We start from the raw sequence: 17,058 nt of genomic DNA, 5'->3' as shown, positions 1-17,058 counted from the left end.
CTGCAACCAATGTACGTGCCCCTGACCGGAATCGAACCTTTCAGTCCGCAGGCTGACGCTCTATCCACTGAGCCAAACCGGTTTCGGCCAGCCTTTTTACCTGTACTAAATCCCAGTGTTGGAGCTGGGTTTCAGCCCAGGTCTCTGTTTCTCAGGCTCCTGACTCCGAACACATCTTGCTGTAGCGAGCTCTCACCCCGTAGGCATTAAGGAAGTTTCCAGGAGTTGGCCCATCAACTCTCCCACGTAGGCTAATGAGGTGGCACAGTCTTCAGCTGGGCTGTGGGGAGGGGAGGGGAGGGCACGGTGGGGCTCTGCCCTCAGCAGCTCACCAGGCAGTGTGTCCTCCGCAGACCGGGAGGCGGCCCTGTGGGACATGGAGGAGCATCACCTGCAGGAGAGGCACCAGCTGGTCAAGCAGCAGCTCAAGGACCAGTACTTCCTCCAGCGGCACGAGCTGGTGCGCAAGCACGAGAAGGTGAGGCTCCGGGTGGGGCCGGGGACTGCCGCCAGGAGACCTGGGAGAGGGTGAGCCCGCACCGTGATGGGCACCACTCGGGTACCATCTGCTCTCAGGAGGAGTGAGGCTGGCCACGGGGAGGCCTGGGGAGGCTCTGGGAGAGGTCGTGCCTTGGCTCAAGGGGCCAGAAATGGGGGAGACCATGCAGGGCAGCGATAGTCCAAGCAGCTCCCTCACTGACTCTTGACACCCCATGTCCCTTTCATGCCCTTTTCTCTTTCCTCTCCTTTTGTCCCGCCTTTTTTCCTTTGTCTCCTTCCCACGGACCCGTCAGAATCCTTCCAGGTGTCAGCTTAAACCTGTCCTCTGCCAGGGAGCCTTCCCCAGCCTCCCCGCCCGGTGAGACCCAGCTCTGTGGCCAGTGCACCCTCTCCGCCTGGGCAATGGTCTGTCTCCGTTTAGTCCCCTTAGTGGGGACACACAGATAACAGGTCTGGCGGCACAGCTGGCGTGGTAATTCCTAACCTAAGCCACGGTGGCGGCTCCGAATAGGGGTGCTCAATCCGGCTAGAAGTCAGGGAGGCTTCTTGCAGGAGGTGACACTGATACCAAGTTTGAAATATAAATTGGTGTTAGGTGAAGGAATTTATCAAGACTTTTAAAAATAAGAATTGACACCTGCCATCAAAATGATAAACCATCTGTTTCAGTGTATGTTTTGCTTTGAGATACGAGCTTTGACGGCAAGCTAGCATTGATTAGATGGCAGGGCATTTAGAAGAACCCACGTTATTAACCATTTTTAAAGTGAGAACAGAAAATGTTACTTAGCAGCAGATGAAAAATGATACAGCCTTGCTCTGCTGAGCATTCTGGGCCCGGTGGGTCCTGGGCTCCTGATGACACCCCATGCCCGGAGCGCAGCTGACCCCGGCCCCCCTGCCTGTCCCCCTCCAGGAGCGGGAGCAGATGCAGCGCTACAACCAGCGCATGGTGGAGCAGCTGAAGGTGCGGCAGCAGCAGGAGAAGGCGCGGCTGCCCAAGATCCAGAGGAGCGAGGGCAAGACGCGCATGGCCATGTACAAGAAGAGCCTGCACATCAGCGGGGCGGGCAGCGCCGCCGAGCAGCGCGAGAAGATCAAGCAGGTAGGCCCTGGTGTAGCACAGGCAGGGTTACCTTACAGGGTTGGGGAACATAAAACAGAAGGTGCAGCAGAGGGTCCTGGAAAGAGGTGTGCAAGTCATACAGCTCGGAAGCCTCATAACCGCCCCGTGACCCCTCTGGTAGACAGAGGAAGCTTGGCAAGACTTGCTCCTGTTCCCTCACACTGCAGTGCTTCTGTCCGCAGCTTCCTCTGCTGCTAAACCCCTTCTTCTCATCCACCACGACCCATGTCACCGGTGTGGCTCAGAGACTGGGAGTCGCTCCCGTGGCTCCTGCGTGTACACATGCTGTCCTAGCACACGTCACGGCAGTGTCCTGTCCCCACCAGCCTCGAGGGCAGGGGCTGGGTCTCAGCTCAGAAGGACATCTTAAGACAGGAGGGGGCGAAGCCTGAGTGGTGTGGGGTACTAGTCCCTCTGACAGGGCCTCCCTGGAATGGCCCGAGGTGGGCCCCCAGCCCAGCCTGAGATCCCTGAGGCACCCACCCTCTCTCTGTTGCAGTTTTCCCAGCAAGAGGAGAAGAGGCAGAAGGCAGAGCGGCTGCAGCAGCAGCAGAAACACGAGAACCAGATGCGGGACATGGCGGCACAGTGCGAGAGTAACATGAGTGAGCTGCAGCAGCTGCAGGTACCGACCTTCCCTGCCCCCCACTGTCTCAGACTCCCCCAAGGCAGGCAGCTCAGGGAGAAAGACTCTGCTAAGAGGGAAGGCTTCTCATCTGATGACCCAGGTGCTACATGAGTTGGCCAAATCACTTCACCTTCCCAAGCCATAGTTCCCACATCCATAAAATAGGGAGTGGGTGATAAGTCCTATTTTGCAGGATTGGAGTAAGCTTTGAAACGAGCTGAAAGTGCCTTGCCCAGGGCCTCACAGTGGGCATGCTGCTGGATTTCTCAGTCATCACTGTGTTTTGGGAAAGGGTGTCCTAATTACCTTAATATACAGACAAGAAAGGAAAACTATAGACCGGTATCTCTCATGAACACAGATGCACAAACCCTCAACAAAATATTAGCAAACTGAATCCCAGAATTATACACCATGACCAAGTGGGATTTATCAACCAGGCTGGTTCAACATCTGAAAATCAATTAATGTAATCCTTGACATCAACAGCCTAAAAACGAAAATTCACACGATCAGATGCAGGAAAAGCATTTGACAAAAGCCAACACCTGTTCATGATAAATACACGCAGCAAACTAGGAATCGGGGGGACTTCCTCAGCCTGACAAAGAACATCTACAAAACCCTCCAGCTTGTCATCATCCTTATGGGGAGAAGCTCAGAGCTCTCCCACTAAGAACAGCACCAGGTGTCCTGGAACTGCCAAGCCCTTTGGTGGCCCCTTTCCCTAGGGAGATCCCTGACACCCCCCACCCCCGGCTCCTGAGTTTACCCCACCCCAGGAGCTGGTACTTGGAGTCCCCATGTGTTGGAAGGAGGCATTGTTAGAGAGAGGGATGGGCCAATCCAAACCTCTGTGACCTCAGGACATTGCCCAGGCTATTGGCTCCATCTGGCAATTTCTGGAGAGCCAAGGAGGCATGGAGAAACATTATAGGCACTGAGGCTGCCAGGTTGGGGCTTTGCCCTTTTCTTCTATGTGAATTTTAGCCAAGCCACCCACCTGCATCTCTTTTTCCATCCCTGCCTCATGGGGTTACCGTGAGGACTAACTTGGAAAACCTATAGAGAATGCTGAAGCCCGGATCCCAGTAGATCACAGTACTCAGTGCTGCTGTGCATATGATTCCCAACTAAACCAATTTCTAAACTCCTAGAACCCTTGAGCTTGAAACTTCAAAATAAAAATCCCCTCTAGGGAGACTTCTTAAATGTTGTGCTCACCTCCTTCCATGACCACATCAAAATTACAACTAAATTCTAGAACTATGATGGAAAACCACCTGAGGAGAGGCTGAACAGAAGTCCTACAACTAGGATATAAAGAAGCCACATCGAGACTGTAGCATGGGTAGAGACATGGAGCAGGCAGGTCCCACACCCATGGTTTGACAGTTAAGAATCAGGAGGGATGTCTCAGCTACAGAGGTCCCCCTGAGGAGAGAGGGGTTCCAGCTCCATAATGGGCTCCCAGCCCAAGTTCAGTGCTGGGAAGAGGAGTCGGCATAATATCTGGCTGTGAAAACCAGCAGGGAGTGCATCTGAGTGTGGCGGAGGGCTGCCGAACACCAAAAAACCCAATTAAAAAATGGGCAGAGGACCTGAATAAACATCTCCCTCCAGAGGACATACATGGCCACCATCACTAATCAGCAGGGAAATGCAAATCAAAACCACGATGAGATACCACATCACACCTGTAAGAATGGCTATCACCAATAAATCAATAGACAGTAAGTTGTGGCGAGGATGTGGAGAAAAGGAAACCCTCGTGCACTGTTGGTGGAAAACAGTATGGAAGCTCCTAAAAATATTAAAAATTGAATGACCATATGACCAGCAATTGCACTTCTGGGTATTTAGCCAAAGAATCCCAAAACGCCAATTTGAAGATACATGCATCCCCATGTTCATTGCAGCATTACTTACAACAGCTAAGAATAGAAGCAATCTAAGTGTCCATCACCAGATGAATGGATAAAGAAGATGTAGTACACTTACATAATGGAATATGACTCAGCCATAATGAAGAATGAAATCTTACCATTTGTGACAACATGGTTGGACCTAAGAGTATTATGCTAAGTGAAATAAGTCAGAGAAAGACAATACCATATGATTTCACTTATATGTGGAATCCAAAAAATCAAAATAAATGAACAAGAAACAAACTCATAGATACAGAGAACTGATGGCTGCAAGACAAGAGGGGATGAGTGAAAAAGGTGAAGGGATTAAAAAGTGCAAATTAGCAGTTATAAAAATAGTCACAGCGATTTAAAGTACAGCACAGAAAATTAAGCAGTCATAGTCTAATAACTATATATGGTATCAGGTGGGTGCAATACTTATGGAATGATCACTTCATAAGTTATGAATGTCTAATCACTATATTGTACACCTGAAACGAATATAATATTGTATGTCAACTCTAACTGAAAATTAAAAAAATATATTTTTAAATCCCCCAACGGGTTCTACTCTTCCATCCTAATAGGGTTGAGGTATCTGTATTAAAGGCACTCCCCCCTGCTTTATAAGCTCCTTATAAACCACAAGATTGATTCCCTGTGAGGAATCAGACAACTTACTTCAGAGTGAAAACAGTGAGGCTGGGAGAGCCTCAGCCAGGTCCATGGCCCTCACCCCTTGCCACAAAAATCTAACCTGAGGAAATAATATCCGATGCAGAAAAATATGTAATTTATGGAAATATAACTATCTATGCAGATTATCTTATCCAGTTATTGGCTCAGGCTGCAAAACAGAAGTTTTGTTTTCTTACTGTTCTAGAGCCTGGAAGTCCAAGGCCAGCCTGCCAGCATGGTTGAAGTCTAGGGAAGCCTCTCTTCCTGGCTTGCAGATGGCCGCCTTCTTGCTGCATCCTGATAGGGAGGGAGAGAATGAGCAAGCCCTCTGGTGTCTCATCAGCAGGGCCCCATCCTCACAAACTCATGTAAACCTATCTCCCAATGGCCCCACTCCAAATACAATCACATTGAGGATTAGTGCTTCAACATCTGAATTTTGGGGACACACAACTCAGTCCCTAGATAGATGTTTAACACAATGCTAAAGAGTGAAAATTAAGAGCAACCTAAGTGGCCAAAAATAGGGAATGTTTAAGTTAATTTGATGGATCCATACTGTGGGAGAGTCTGTAGGCACTAAAAATGGTGATTATGAAAACTTACTTCTTTTTAGAAGCCTTTACATTATAATATTAAGTGGGGAGGGAAGTAGGTTTCAGAACTGTATGTATAAGGTTAGCTGAACAATATACAGGATAGGGCCTGACAGAAAATAATAGATAATTTTTTGTAAAAATCTATTATAAAATATAATATAATTTTATTATATTATATATATTATATTATAAAAAATATATATAATATAATATATTATATTATAAAAAATATAATAATAGATAATTTTTTGTAGTGGTTGCCTCAATTCCTTGACAATGACATTAGGGCACATGATCATATTGTTAGCTTTATTGTTTTGTTAAAATGACATGTTTGTGTTGAAAAATTCAAACAATGCACAACGTAGAAAGTTGCAAAATTACTGTAGATCCCACTACACAATAAGAAATATTAACATTCTGAAATATTCCCCCCCCCCCCCCACACCTCTTGGTGCATTATGTGTTTACTTTTATGGAGTTTTCTAGAAAAGGGGTTTATAATCAAGGAGAAGAAACGAGGGGAGGGTGCTGGTGTCCCCGTGGCTACAGCACGAGGTATGTCTCAGCCCTCTGTCTCTGCCTTCTGAGTTTCTTACCTGTTCTGCCTGGAATTTGTTCCAGAATGAAAAGTGTCACCTCCTGGTAGAACATGAAACCCAGAAGCTGAAGGCCCTGGACGAGAGCCATAACCAGAACCTGAAGGAATGGCGGGACAGGCTTCGGCCACGGAAAAAGGTAACCACGTCTGGGCTGGTGGGCTCGGTAGGAGGCTGTGCTCCATGTTGTGCCACAGATGTCTGCCTAGGAGGTAGATACAGATAAGATACACATTTATAGATTTATTCTAGGGAACCGGTTCACACAGTTGTAGGGGCTGGTAAGTCTGAAGTCTGCAGGGCAGGTCGCATCAACCTAGGGAAGAGCTGAGGTTGCAGTCTTGAGCCTTAGAGTAGTCTGGAGGCAGAATTTCTTTTTCCTTATGGGGCCCTCAACTGATTGGATGAGGCCCATCCACGATATAGAGGGTAATCTGCTTTACTCAGATCTACGGAGTTAAATGTTAATCACATCTAAATAATTCCTTCACAACGACATCTAACCTGGTGTTTGACCAAACAACTGGGTACCATGGCCTCACCAGGTTGGCAAATAGATTAACCATCAGAGTCTCAGTGTGGTCACTTTAGATGTACGAAATGAATACTGTACAGTGTTATGTGAAAAGTCACCAACCCATGGTACAGGCCAAGGACATACACATTTCCTTACACTCGCCTCATCTCTCTGAGGAGAGCGCTGCCCTGATTCTCTTTGGTGCCGTGTCCGGAAGCCCTGAGGTTTGTTCTGCCATCACACATCAGCTCCGCTTGCTATACTGTGGTCTGGACAGGAGGCGGCTGCTCACCTCAACTATGTAATGGCTTTGGACGTCCTTGAGTGGAGGCCTCCCTCCCTGTGCTAATGGAGCTTTCTGGCTGGAAGCTGGCCAGGGTCCCAGCACTTGCTTTTAGCAGGCCCACGTGCATCAGTTTCTGTAACTACACCTGCTGAGACTTTCCATACTTGACACTCAAATCAGTAATGCTCCTGCATAGGTTGACTCTGGAAAGGAAATACATATTAACCTGCTTTCTTACCTGCGGGTTCTATATACCCTTGGCACATCCTGAGAAAGTTAGAAAAGGAATGGGTTACGTTACCTCTAGCAACTGCCTCCTATCCCAGATTGCTCCATGGGGATACCAGGGCTTAGGGGAGACATTACAAGTGTGTTTGGGGAGCTGGCATTGCATTTTGCTGAGGGGGCTGCCTCTCCAGAATTCCCTCTAGAATTGTTCTATCATTAGCGACCTGGGTTGCTGCTGGAACACTGACCCAGAGGTGATTTCCATTCTGGAATAAATGCTCTTTAACTCTCTTGCATTACAGTCAGCAGCCTTGAGATGCTGTCTGTGTATGGGTTCAGGGGGGATGATTGTGCATTGTGGAATATTTTTAAAAATTTAGATTTCTTTTGGTAAATACAGAATATCTTGTAGGGTCAATGAAGTGTTGCTTAGGTCCTAGTTAGAATGCAGCCCCAGACAAGTCAGGTCTTCCCTCCCGAACCTTGTTTTTTGGGGCTGTAAATGTGAATGACGTGTAGTCCCTAAAAGCAGGTGTTCATAAATTCTACTGCTCATGGGCCAAATCTAACCTACCACCTGTATTTGAAAGTAAGATTGTATTGGAACTTAGCTATGCATGTTCATTGATATATTGTGTGTGGTTGATTTTGCATTATAACTGCAGTGAAGTTGTGCCAGAGAACTCACAGCCTGCCTACAACAAAGTCAAAAATATTTACAGTTTGGCCCCTTACAGATAGAGGGCTGCCATCTCCCGCCTTAGGTTACATAGAGGAATAGATGTGGTTGGTAGAATAGAGTATTATGTAAGAGGCCTTGAAGTAAGAGCGACGTAGAATAAAGTCCTGGCTCTCCCATTACTACCTGTGAGACCCTGGGTAAGTTACTTAACTCTCTGTGGTAGTTATTAGAATTAAGTTGGTATTCCTATAGCAGAGGTCCCAAACTGATGGCCTATGAGCTAAAATTGGCTTACAGATGTCAGATTTGGCCAATACATAGCAGTTTAAATTTTTTTGAAAGTTACCAACTAAATTTTACATTAAAATCTGGATTTTGCCCTGAGTAGCTCAGTGGGTTAGAGCAGTGGTCGGCAAACGGCGGCTCGCGAGCCACATGCGGCTCTTTGGCCCCTTGAGTGTGGCTCTTCCACAAAATGCCACGGCCTGGGCGAGTCCATTTTGAAGAAGTGGCGTTAGAAGAAGTTTCAGTTTAAAAAATTTGGCTCTCAAAAGAAATTTCAATCGTTGTACTGTTGATATTTGGCTCTGTGCACTAATGAGTTTGCCGACCACTGGGTTAGAGCACTGACCCACTACGCCAAAGTTGTGGTTTCAATCCCTGGTCAGATACAAGAATCAACCAATGAATATATAAATAAGTGGAACAACAGATTGATGTTTCTCTCTTTCATCCCCCTTCCTCTTTCTCTAAAATAAAAAAAAAACAAAAAAAAAAAAAAATCTGGACTTCCAGTTTCTTTTGAAAACCTAGGAGCTCTGGTAACACTGGATCCATCAAACCACAGCCATCAGCTAGAACTGAGCAGAACTGCCATTTTCAGACCCGCTGGTGCTCTTCACCACACACAGTCCCGGTTACTCCCTGCTGTCTCACAGCCAGCTCTCTCCACTCATTTACTCATCTGGCTGGCTCCCGTGGGCACTGGGTTTTGTAACTTCTGTTACAGGAGCTTAAACAGTACTACTTTTATCTTGCATATATATTTGCTTGCCACAAACACTTTGATGTTAATACATTCAGCAAAGGAGAACTTGAGCCAAGAATCTGTGTGAATTACCAGAAATTTCAAATCACTCATGTCTGTAGCAGTTTTAACACGTGCGGGCCCATGTTCCCAAGTGAGCTAAGCCACGCCCCAGCTAAGTGCATTTGTTTACTTGCAGTGACTGGTGAATGCACACATTTACTAGACCTGTTTAGTATATGTAAAATTTCAGAAATACATATAGAAAACTTTCCTGTGAATTAAACTCTTCATACATGCTTAATTTTAATTATACATATGTGTCTACGTAAGTAAAAACAGGTAAACTAATTTGTCATTTTTTTTAACACGCATTCAGAAAACCTGCTTTATTATATAATGGATTTCCGGCTTTAACAGACACCCCTTCCCCTGAATTAGTTCACTATATCAAGGTTTTACTGTGTTTTGAAAACAACTCCTGGTGATTTCTGTGGGACAGGGCCCTGGCTAGGAACACTGTATAACGCGGACATTTCTGCTCCCCTATTAAATCTCTCTCCCCATCTGTACCTCGGGCTTTTCTCCACTCCTTTGGCTGTTTTCCTGCCAGCAGATTTGCACCTGCTTTTCCCACACCCCATGTAGATGGGCACTGCCCCAAACTGTAGCCCTTAGCTCACAGGAAACGCCTAGATGGCTGTGGCAGGAGGATGGAGGAGGTGGTGCTTGCTTTCTGGGTGATAAGCTCTAGGGAAGGAAAGAGGGAAGACCAAGTTACCCAGGCACCAAGGCCCAGGAGGGAAATTTCCAGAGGCCACTTTGGTGGGGTTCCTGAGGTTGGAAGACCTGTGTCCCATGGAATCTGACTGAGCTCCATCTACCCTCTCTCTGTCTTAGGCTCTGGAAGAAGATCTGAACCAGAAGAAGCGGGAGCAGGAGATGTTCTTCAAAATGAACGAGGAGACTGAATGCCCGAACCCCACCACCCCAAACAAGGCCACCAAGTTCTTTCCCTATAGCTCTGCTGATGCTTCCTAACAGCCACTTGGGGCTGTGGCTGGTGGGCCTCTGGGCCCTCCCATTCTCTGTGAACAAGTAACTCAGGACCCCTTCCCTCTTGCTTCCACACCAGCTCGAATCCAGCCCCTTGCCCGAGTGACCCGTGTTCCTGACTTCTCGCTCACTCATGGAGGTTCGCCTAATTTTAATATATGTTCTCTTTGAACCCCAGGCCCCTTCAAGCAGTCAGTGATTTGGGTTGTGGGTGTGGTCAGGGTCTAAGAGGAATGGGTGTGCTGTAGCCTCGAGGCCCCTCCTGTTTGCCAAAACACCAGTTTTTGCTGTCTGTGGGTGCAGTGCTGCCGCTGAAGTCACCATGAGCTCGTCCATATGCTGTAATTCTTGGTGGCTTTTCAGCCATTGCCTGCAGTGTCAGACAAGAATCATGGCTCCTAACAGCCAGCTGCTCAGGGGGTGCCCTCATTTCTCCACTTCCCCAATTTGCTTTCCTCTTGAGGCCATGTCTACAATGGGAGAGAGCCAGAATTGTTCATTCTCCTGGTCCCAGGTCTTTCATGCCATCTTGTGTCCCCCACTTCCTGCACCCACACTCACACACACGAAGGCCTCTTGTACCAGGTGGGTTGGAACACATTTGCTGCCTGAGCCACTGAGTATGTTAGGTGGAGCCACTGGTATGGGGCATGTTGGCACCAGAGGCACAAGATGGCACCGGGTGAACAGTCTGTGATTCCTTTTGGCCCCCATGTGGTAGTGTGTATTCAGGGACAAATGGGTGTGTTCACCACCCAACACTTTCACAGCCCAGTCTGTTTCCACCTCACATTTGCCCAGGTGAAATGGGAAGGCTGTCTCCCTCTGCCCTAGTTTAGGAGTCTGGCCTCACACTTCAGAGGTCTGTCAGTCTTCAGGAAGCAAAAGCATCAGAGAGAAACTAATGCTTTTTGCATCCCTCCTCCCCGCCCCCCCGCCCCAGAACATGGCAGAAGCAAAGCTTCTGTAGCTCAGACAGAATCCTGAACCTTTGGGTCATCAGTTGGCCTTCCAGATTCTGATCCCCAAGGCTGCAGTGTCCATAACCCAATGGAGGCAAATGCTCAAACTGGCGTTCGGCTTATTTACAAAGAAAACTTTTTTCACCATGATTTCTAACTTGAAACAAATGTAAATGAATGGCTTCTTCAGGAAGATACCTGCTTTAAAGAAACAAGACAGAAAACTGAAGGGGATTTTGAGAAATCATATGGGCACATTGAGTCTGGGTGCTAATCGGCTAGTGATAGAGTTAATGCCGCGCCCCAGGAGGACTTTCTCCTTCTTGATTCTTTATGGTTAGGCTCGAAGCTTTGTCTTTCTAAAGCAAAGTCTTCTTAGCACTGGCTGTAATCCTCCTCTCCTGGATCTTGCAAAGGGAGAGTCGCCATTCGAAAGAAGGGACTTGGGGTGCCCAGGTCTTACAGATGCAGTAGAGATGCTCTAGAGGCCGTGGGAAGGTGATGGCTCTCTTAGGTTAGTGAGCATTCAGCTTGCCTGCTTCGGTATTTGACCCACATGGGACACTGGTCAGGTATCAACAAATGAGACAATTGTCCCTTTTGATTCTCTTCGGTGCACAGGTGCTGGAAAATGTGAGCCAGCAGCAGTGTAACTACAGAATGTAGACCCAGTTCTGCCAGAGGCCAGTACTGGCGAATGGTCAGGTAGGGCTGATTTGGGCTTTGTTTACAACACATTGCCTTTTACAGCCTGGGTGTGAGAATGAGTATTAGGTTTTATGGCCCAGGCAAGTCTTTGGTCCTTCCCTTACATGACTTGTCATTCATGTTGGAATCGTGTTCGAGTTGCTGTTTCCCTGCTCAGTGCCACCTGAGCCCTAACAGGTCCCTGTTCTTTCTGGACGGGGCCTGGTTGGGCCTTCCAGCCTCACAGTTGAGCCAGTGTGCACTGCCCGTCAGGGAGAAGGCCACACAGTGTTCCTCAGGCCTGAGCTAACGTTTCCTGTGCGGGACAGATGAAACTGTCCCTCATTTTCAGTCAACTTATGGCAGAGTATATATAACTAACTTATATGTTCCCTTTATGAAGGATAGAAGTTATTTTTATGTAGTTTACAAACTTTATACCAGGCTTTTGTAAAATGTTCTCTGCAAAGTTAACTGCAAGAATGTAAATATGCTTCTAATAAAATAACAAAGGGAGAAACTATTTGTCTTTGGGGTGTTCTCTTGGGCTGGAGTGGGAAAAGCAGGGCACACTTCTCCACATTTGCCAGACAAGAAAGGGCTTACAGCTTCTGAGTGCACTGGTCATACAGCAGGTCTAACTTTAGGGTATTTGTTCTGAAAGTTACGCCTGGCTCTGTGTGTGCGTGTGTGTGTTTTCTCTCTACAGACATTAACTATTATTCTCATTTAACAACATTCAACCACCAAGAGTTTTCACATATTAACTTAATTGAATCCTTTCAACAAACCATGAGGAAGACACCGTCATTCCCATTTTATAGATGAGGAAATGGGAACTCAATTCAATCAATTTTGCTAAGAACAAAATATTGGGAACCACCTGACTACTAAAAGGATTTTTTATATTGTCACTGGAGAAACTCAGTTTCTCGGAGCATACCAAAGACTTTACCGAGATTTAATAAATGAATATTAATCATACCTGTGTAGCAGAGATCATCCTATTTGTTCAGCGAATTCTACTTCGTTTCTTTTTTTAGTCACACAGGAGAGCACATCCTTTGGCAGCCCTTCCAGCCTCAGGACGGAGTGGCTGGGCACTGGCCAACAGTGAGTGGGAATGACTTTCTGAGATAAGACAGTTAATAGTTAGTGAACCTCCCCCTTTCCCATTAACACTGGAGACCACGAATTCCAGGTGGTCTAACTCAGATAGAGAGCTGGCTGGCCACTTTGGACTTCCCCCGAACAGATACGTGTATTAAGGTGTGAAAACGTAGTAATGGGTCAGCTTGGCGAGGAAACTACATTTCCCTGAATTTCGTTCTTGTCTGTTTCTGATTAGGGTGGGCCACAGGCAGATTCCTGTGAGGGATTTGGGGGGTGGAAGTGAAACTGCAGTCATTTTGTGGCCCAAACACATCTCTGTTGCTCAGCTCACTCACCTCCGTGGTGTGAGGAGTGGCTGGTTCTGCAATGGCTCCACATTCCCTTAGACTTAGAGCCTCCTTTCAGCGTCTCTGAGTCCTGGGCCAGGTGTGGGTGTTCAGCTCTGTGACAGGGCTTCAGCCTCTGCAGGACATCCATAGCACCAAGGTCAGGGGCAATAAGCACTGACACAGGTTTCAGTCTGACCCCAGGTCACCTATGCTTGCTCTCCCCAACCTTCCACCCATCTCCCCTTCCTGACTTGCTTGCTCCGTGGACTTTAAGATCCACTATTGCCCAGGAAGACAACAGCCTTAGAGATTGCTTAACTAGTTTTGACAATTATATAACATCAACTCTTAGTAAAATATTCCTTAATTCACTCTTAGTGGTTCTGTTTACTTGATACACAGGATAATCTGCTCATGTGGCATAGTGTATTCTATTCTGACTAATATACCTTTTCTTTACTTTTCCATTGCAGGTGTCTTATTTAACCTAAGTTTAAAAAGGGTAGGGGAAAATACAAATATTAATTTCAATACACTTGCCAATAAATGTATTGATGAATGTTTGTACTTATGTGCTTTAAATATATTTTCCACACAATCAGGGTACTAAAGAATTAACTAACCTAACAACCCATTATTGGCAATGCCAATCCTATCGAACCAGTCAATCAAATTAGACTGTCAGAAAGTCTGGCTTTTTCAATCCAAATAAATGTGCAAATATATAGTTCATGATACTTTTTTTTCCCGATAGATAGATAAGGCAGGAAGCCTGGTCATGTGGATAAAATACAGAGCTGCTACCTTCAATACATCTTAGCGACACTCTTATGATTTCACAAGATTCTCCCTCAAAAGACCTGCCTTTTTTTTGACATTAGTGGAAATGAGTTGCCACAGTTTCAGTGCGCTATCCTCCTAATGTATCTGAATGCAGAAGTCATCATCACCGGTGAGAATACATCCATTGAACATGCCACAGGTGGGGGCTCGGAAGCAGGAAACTGCCTGCTGAGGAGTCGCTGAACTCACAGGGAAGCCACCCTCTGGACATCCCAGCCACCGGTGTATGCGTGTGAGATACAGTTCTGCAAACTACTGCTGCTGCTGTGTGCCACTAAGGCAAGAAGGAAAAGGAAGTGTCCTCGAGCCAGGAAGAGAAGTCCTTTCACTCAGCGGTGTCTCCTATGGTGCTCTATTGACAGTTAATCCCTGTGCCAGCTGGCAGAGCAGTAATAGTTACAGGGTCCCACTCCAGTCTTTTTTTTCCACAAGAGATTCTTTTATTTTCATCAATGTTTATTTTGTTGTTAATCCTAACCCAAGGATATTTGCCCATTGATTTTTAGTGAGAGTGGAGGAAGAGAGGGAAAGACAGAAGCATCAATGTGAGAGAAACACATTGACTAGTTGCCTCCTGCACGAGCCCCAACCAGGCCAGGGAGAACCCTGCAACCAAAGTATGTGCCCTTGACTGGAATCGAACCCGGGACCCTTTGGTCCACAGGCAGACGCTCTATCTACTGAGCCAAACTGGCTAGGGCTCCCACTCCAGTCTTTAAAAAAAAAAAAAATGTTTCCATTAATTTTAGAGAGAGGAAGGGAGAGAGAGAGAAACATCGATATGAAAGATAAACTTGGATCGGTTGCCTCCCATACACACCCTGACTGGGGATCAAACCTGCAACCTGGGTATGCGCCCTGACCAAGAATTTAAACACTGACACTCTTAACCCTTTGCACTCGCTTGCTTTTTTCTCGATTCCTTTATTCTAATGCTAACCGTGTCAAGTCACACTCGACATCCAAGTGCAAAACGTTAACCTCTGGCCAGAACAGAGGGTTTAATTTTTGAGAGAAGCTGGAAATTGATTTTAAAATGTGAAAGTGTCAAATTTTAAAACAATAGAAAAGACAGTGTGATAAACACATATTGAGGGGTCATATTCAGCTTGTGACTCCTACCCTAACCCTACGTGCTAGGCCCTGTGGAAAGTGCCGGGACCTCAGAAGTCTGGCTGGCTGATACACTGGTGGCTCCCAATGAACCAGGACTCTGTTCACAACCGGGACTCTGTCCCTTCCCACACTGACTCTGGGCTGAGCCATATGACATGTTTTGGCCAATGGGACATTAGCAAAGGCTTAATAAGCATTTGCTCATTGGGGTCATGTCCTCTAGAACAGCAGTCGCCAACCAGTGGTCCGCGGACCACTGGTGGTCAGTGAGGTCTGAAAGGTTGGTGACTGCTGCTCTAGAATCTAGAGCAGTGATGGGCAACCTTTTGAGCTTGGTGTGTCAAACTTCGCCAAAAAACTGAGCATAACTCGGGTAGTGAGGAAAAAACTAACTCCAAGACTCTAGTTGCAAATGTTTCATCCTCAGGAGCAGCAAATGTTTCATCCTCGGCATGCGGCCGCGTGTCATCAGAAATGGCTACGCGTGTCAGTGCTGACACGCGTGTCATAGGTTCGCCATCACTGATCTAGAGTCTAGATTCTAGAAAGCTAATTATCCTGCAGAGGCCTGATTGATGATAGCCCAGGTAGAAAGGCTCTAGAGGCTGTTTTGATGAGCTCCCAACTGATATCAGTCCCCCGAGTAATCGCAGCTTATACTATGTGGGCTCAGCTGAATCCAGTCAACCCACACAATGGTGAAAAATAATATAATATTTTAAGTTACTAAGTCTTGGGGGTGTTTTATTATGATGCAATAGGTCACTGCAACACGGGTCATTTATTGTAACCGATTTGTTTTACTAACGAATGTCCCATGGCCCAGAGAGGGGAAGGGGTCCGATGAAATTCAGATAGCAGTTTAATGGCAATCACTTTCCAATCCTGTGCACTTTCTTCCTATCGCTTTTCTTTCCGTTCCCCTGGTGGAAAGCATGAGGTAAGGATCATGGAACTTTAAACGCCAACGGCGAGGAGCTTACACGGTGTCCTGCGTGCACAAAAACAACTAATAACCTGGACCTTAGACATGGGGTTTCTAGCTCATTTAGTCAACTCACTGCACACGTGCAGAGAATGCAAAAAACACGTGAGAAAGAGAAAAGTAGCCTCTGACATTTGAACGCTGGCCGGATACATGAGAGCCCGGCTGTTCTCTGACTCGATGACAGATAGCCTCGCCTTCTTAGCTCGGCCTCGTGCTCCTGGTGAATCCAGTAATTTCACAGACACCAGACTAGGCCATTCTGTGACCATGCCAGATCAAGACAAAAACAAGACCGCTCCACCCTCACTAAAATGTGGGGCGGCTGCTTCTGTGCCAATTATAGCTTTACCCTCAGTGTCCTAGCCCTCCCTTCCAGGTAAGATTTACTGAGATACCCAATCACAGAGTCCCTCTTGCTTCCCGGCACCATCTAATCCAGGGAAAGCCTCACTTCCTCAAAGCCTCTCCCAGGTGACCTAACAGCTCTCACTGAGAGGTCCCAGCACACCTCATGGTGAGTGTTCTTCCTCACGGGGACCAGCAATAAAACCCAACTGGTTCAGCTACTGCTGTGTCCCTGGCGGTTTCTGATCGGAAGGCACTGACCAAGTTCACAGAGCCGGTGGCAGGGTTCCCGAGGAGTCTCCAGGTCTCCAGCCGTGTTCTTCCTTAGCGCCTGGCACTCCTTTGGTTAATGACACCCCCCCCCCCTCCCCCCAGAATTAAGCTCCACGAGAACAGAGACCTTGTGTGTGATGTTCAGAGCTGACTCCCAGTGTCTAGACTGGTAACCGGCGGTGGCTGGAAGTTTAAAAAGTACTTTCTGAACGAATAAGTGAGTAAGAGGGGCTCAGTATACACAGATTCCCTTTCATCTCTCGGCTCCTCCCAGGTCGTGGTGCATAGAGACGGCACCACAGCTCATCTCCACAAACCTCCTCTTCCCCACCTAAACCTCCAAACGCCTCACCGGATGCCCGAGAGGGATGCCCCTCGTCGACCCTGCTCCCTAGCCGAGCTTCTCGCCGGCCGGCCCTTTCCCCCACCTGAGCCCTAAGCCCATCCCCTTCTAAAGTACCTAGAACCCACCTGTCTCCAACACGTGTCCCTACCACCACACGCTCGCTGACCAGCCTAGCTGCTACCTAGGCGTCGAATGGGCGCCGCGGCCACTGACTGCGCA

General features: G+C 47.2%; 1 protein-coding gene and 1 long non-coding RNA gene across 2 annotated transcripts in view; one reads left to right on the top strand and one right to left on the bottom strand.

Annotated features, from left to right (window-relative positions):
* The window catches only part of STK10 (serine/threonine kinase 10), an 81,043-nt gene extending 71,204 nt beyond the window's left edge, over positions 1 to 9,839 (top strand). The window contains exons 15-19 of the mRNA XM_008147611.3: positions 354 to 478; positions 1,418 to 1,606; positions 2,127 to 2,252; positions 6,067 to 6,180; positions 9,682 to 9,839. Coding sequence (XP_008145833.2) covers positions 354 to 478; positions 1,418 to 1,606; positions 2,127 to 2,252; positions 6,067 to 6,180; positions 9,682 to 9,822 — 695 coding nt within the window. The 3' untranslated portion in view covers positions 9,823 to 9,839. The remainder of the gene's footprint in view (positions 1 to 353; positions 479 to 1,417; positions 1,607 to 2,126; positions 2,253 to 6,066; positions 6,181 to 9,681) is intronic.
* Positions 63 to 17,013, bottom strand: LOC129149517 (uncharacterized). The gene is made up of 5 exons (XR_008556442.1): positions 16,965 to 17,013; positions 12,935 to 13,061; positions 6,042 to 6,246; positions 5,041 to 5,140; positions 63 to 391 (listed from the first exon to the last, which is right to left on the bottom strand). It is a non-coding gene; the product is annotated as an uncharacterized LOC129149517 (long non-coding RNA).
* Positions 17,014 to 17,058: the final 45 nt, after the last annotated feature.

The sequence above is a fragment of the Eptesicus fuscus genome, chromosome 6 (assembly GCF_027574615.1).
Source record: "Eptesicus fuscus isolate TK198812 chromosome 6, DD_ASM_mEF_20220401, whole genome shotgun sequence".
NCBI lineage: Eukaryota > Metazoa > Chordata > Mammalia > Chiroptera > Vespertilionidae > Eptesicus > Eptesicus fuscus.
Note: the sequence above shows the minus strand (reverse complement) of the source record. Positions and strands in the feature narration are given on the sequence as shown.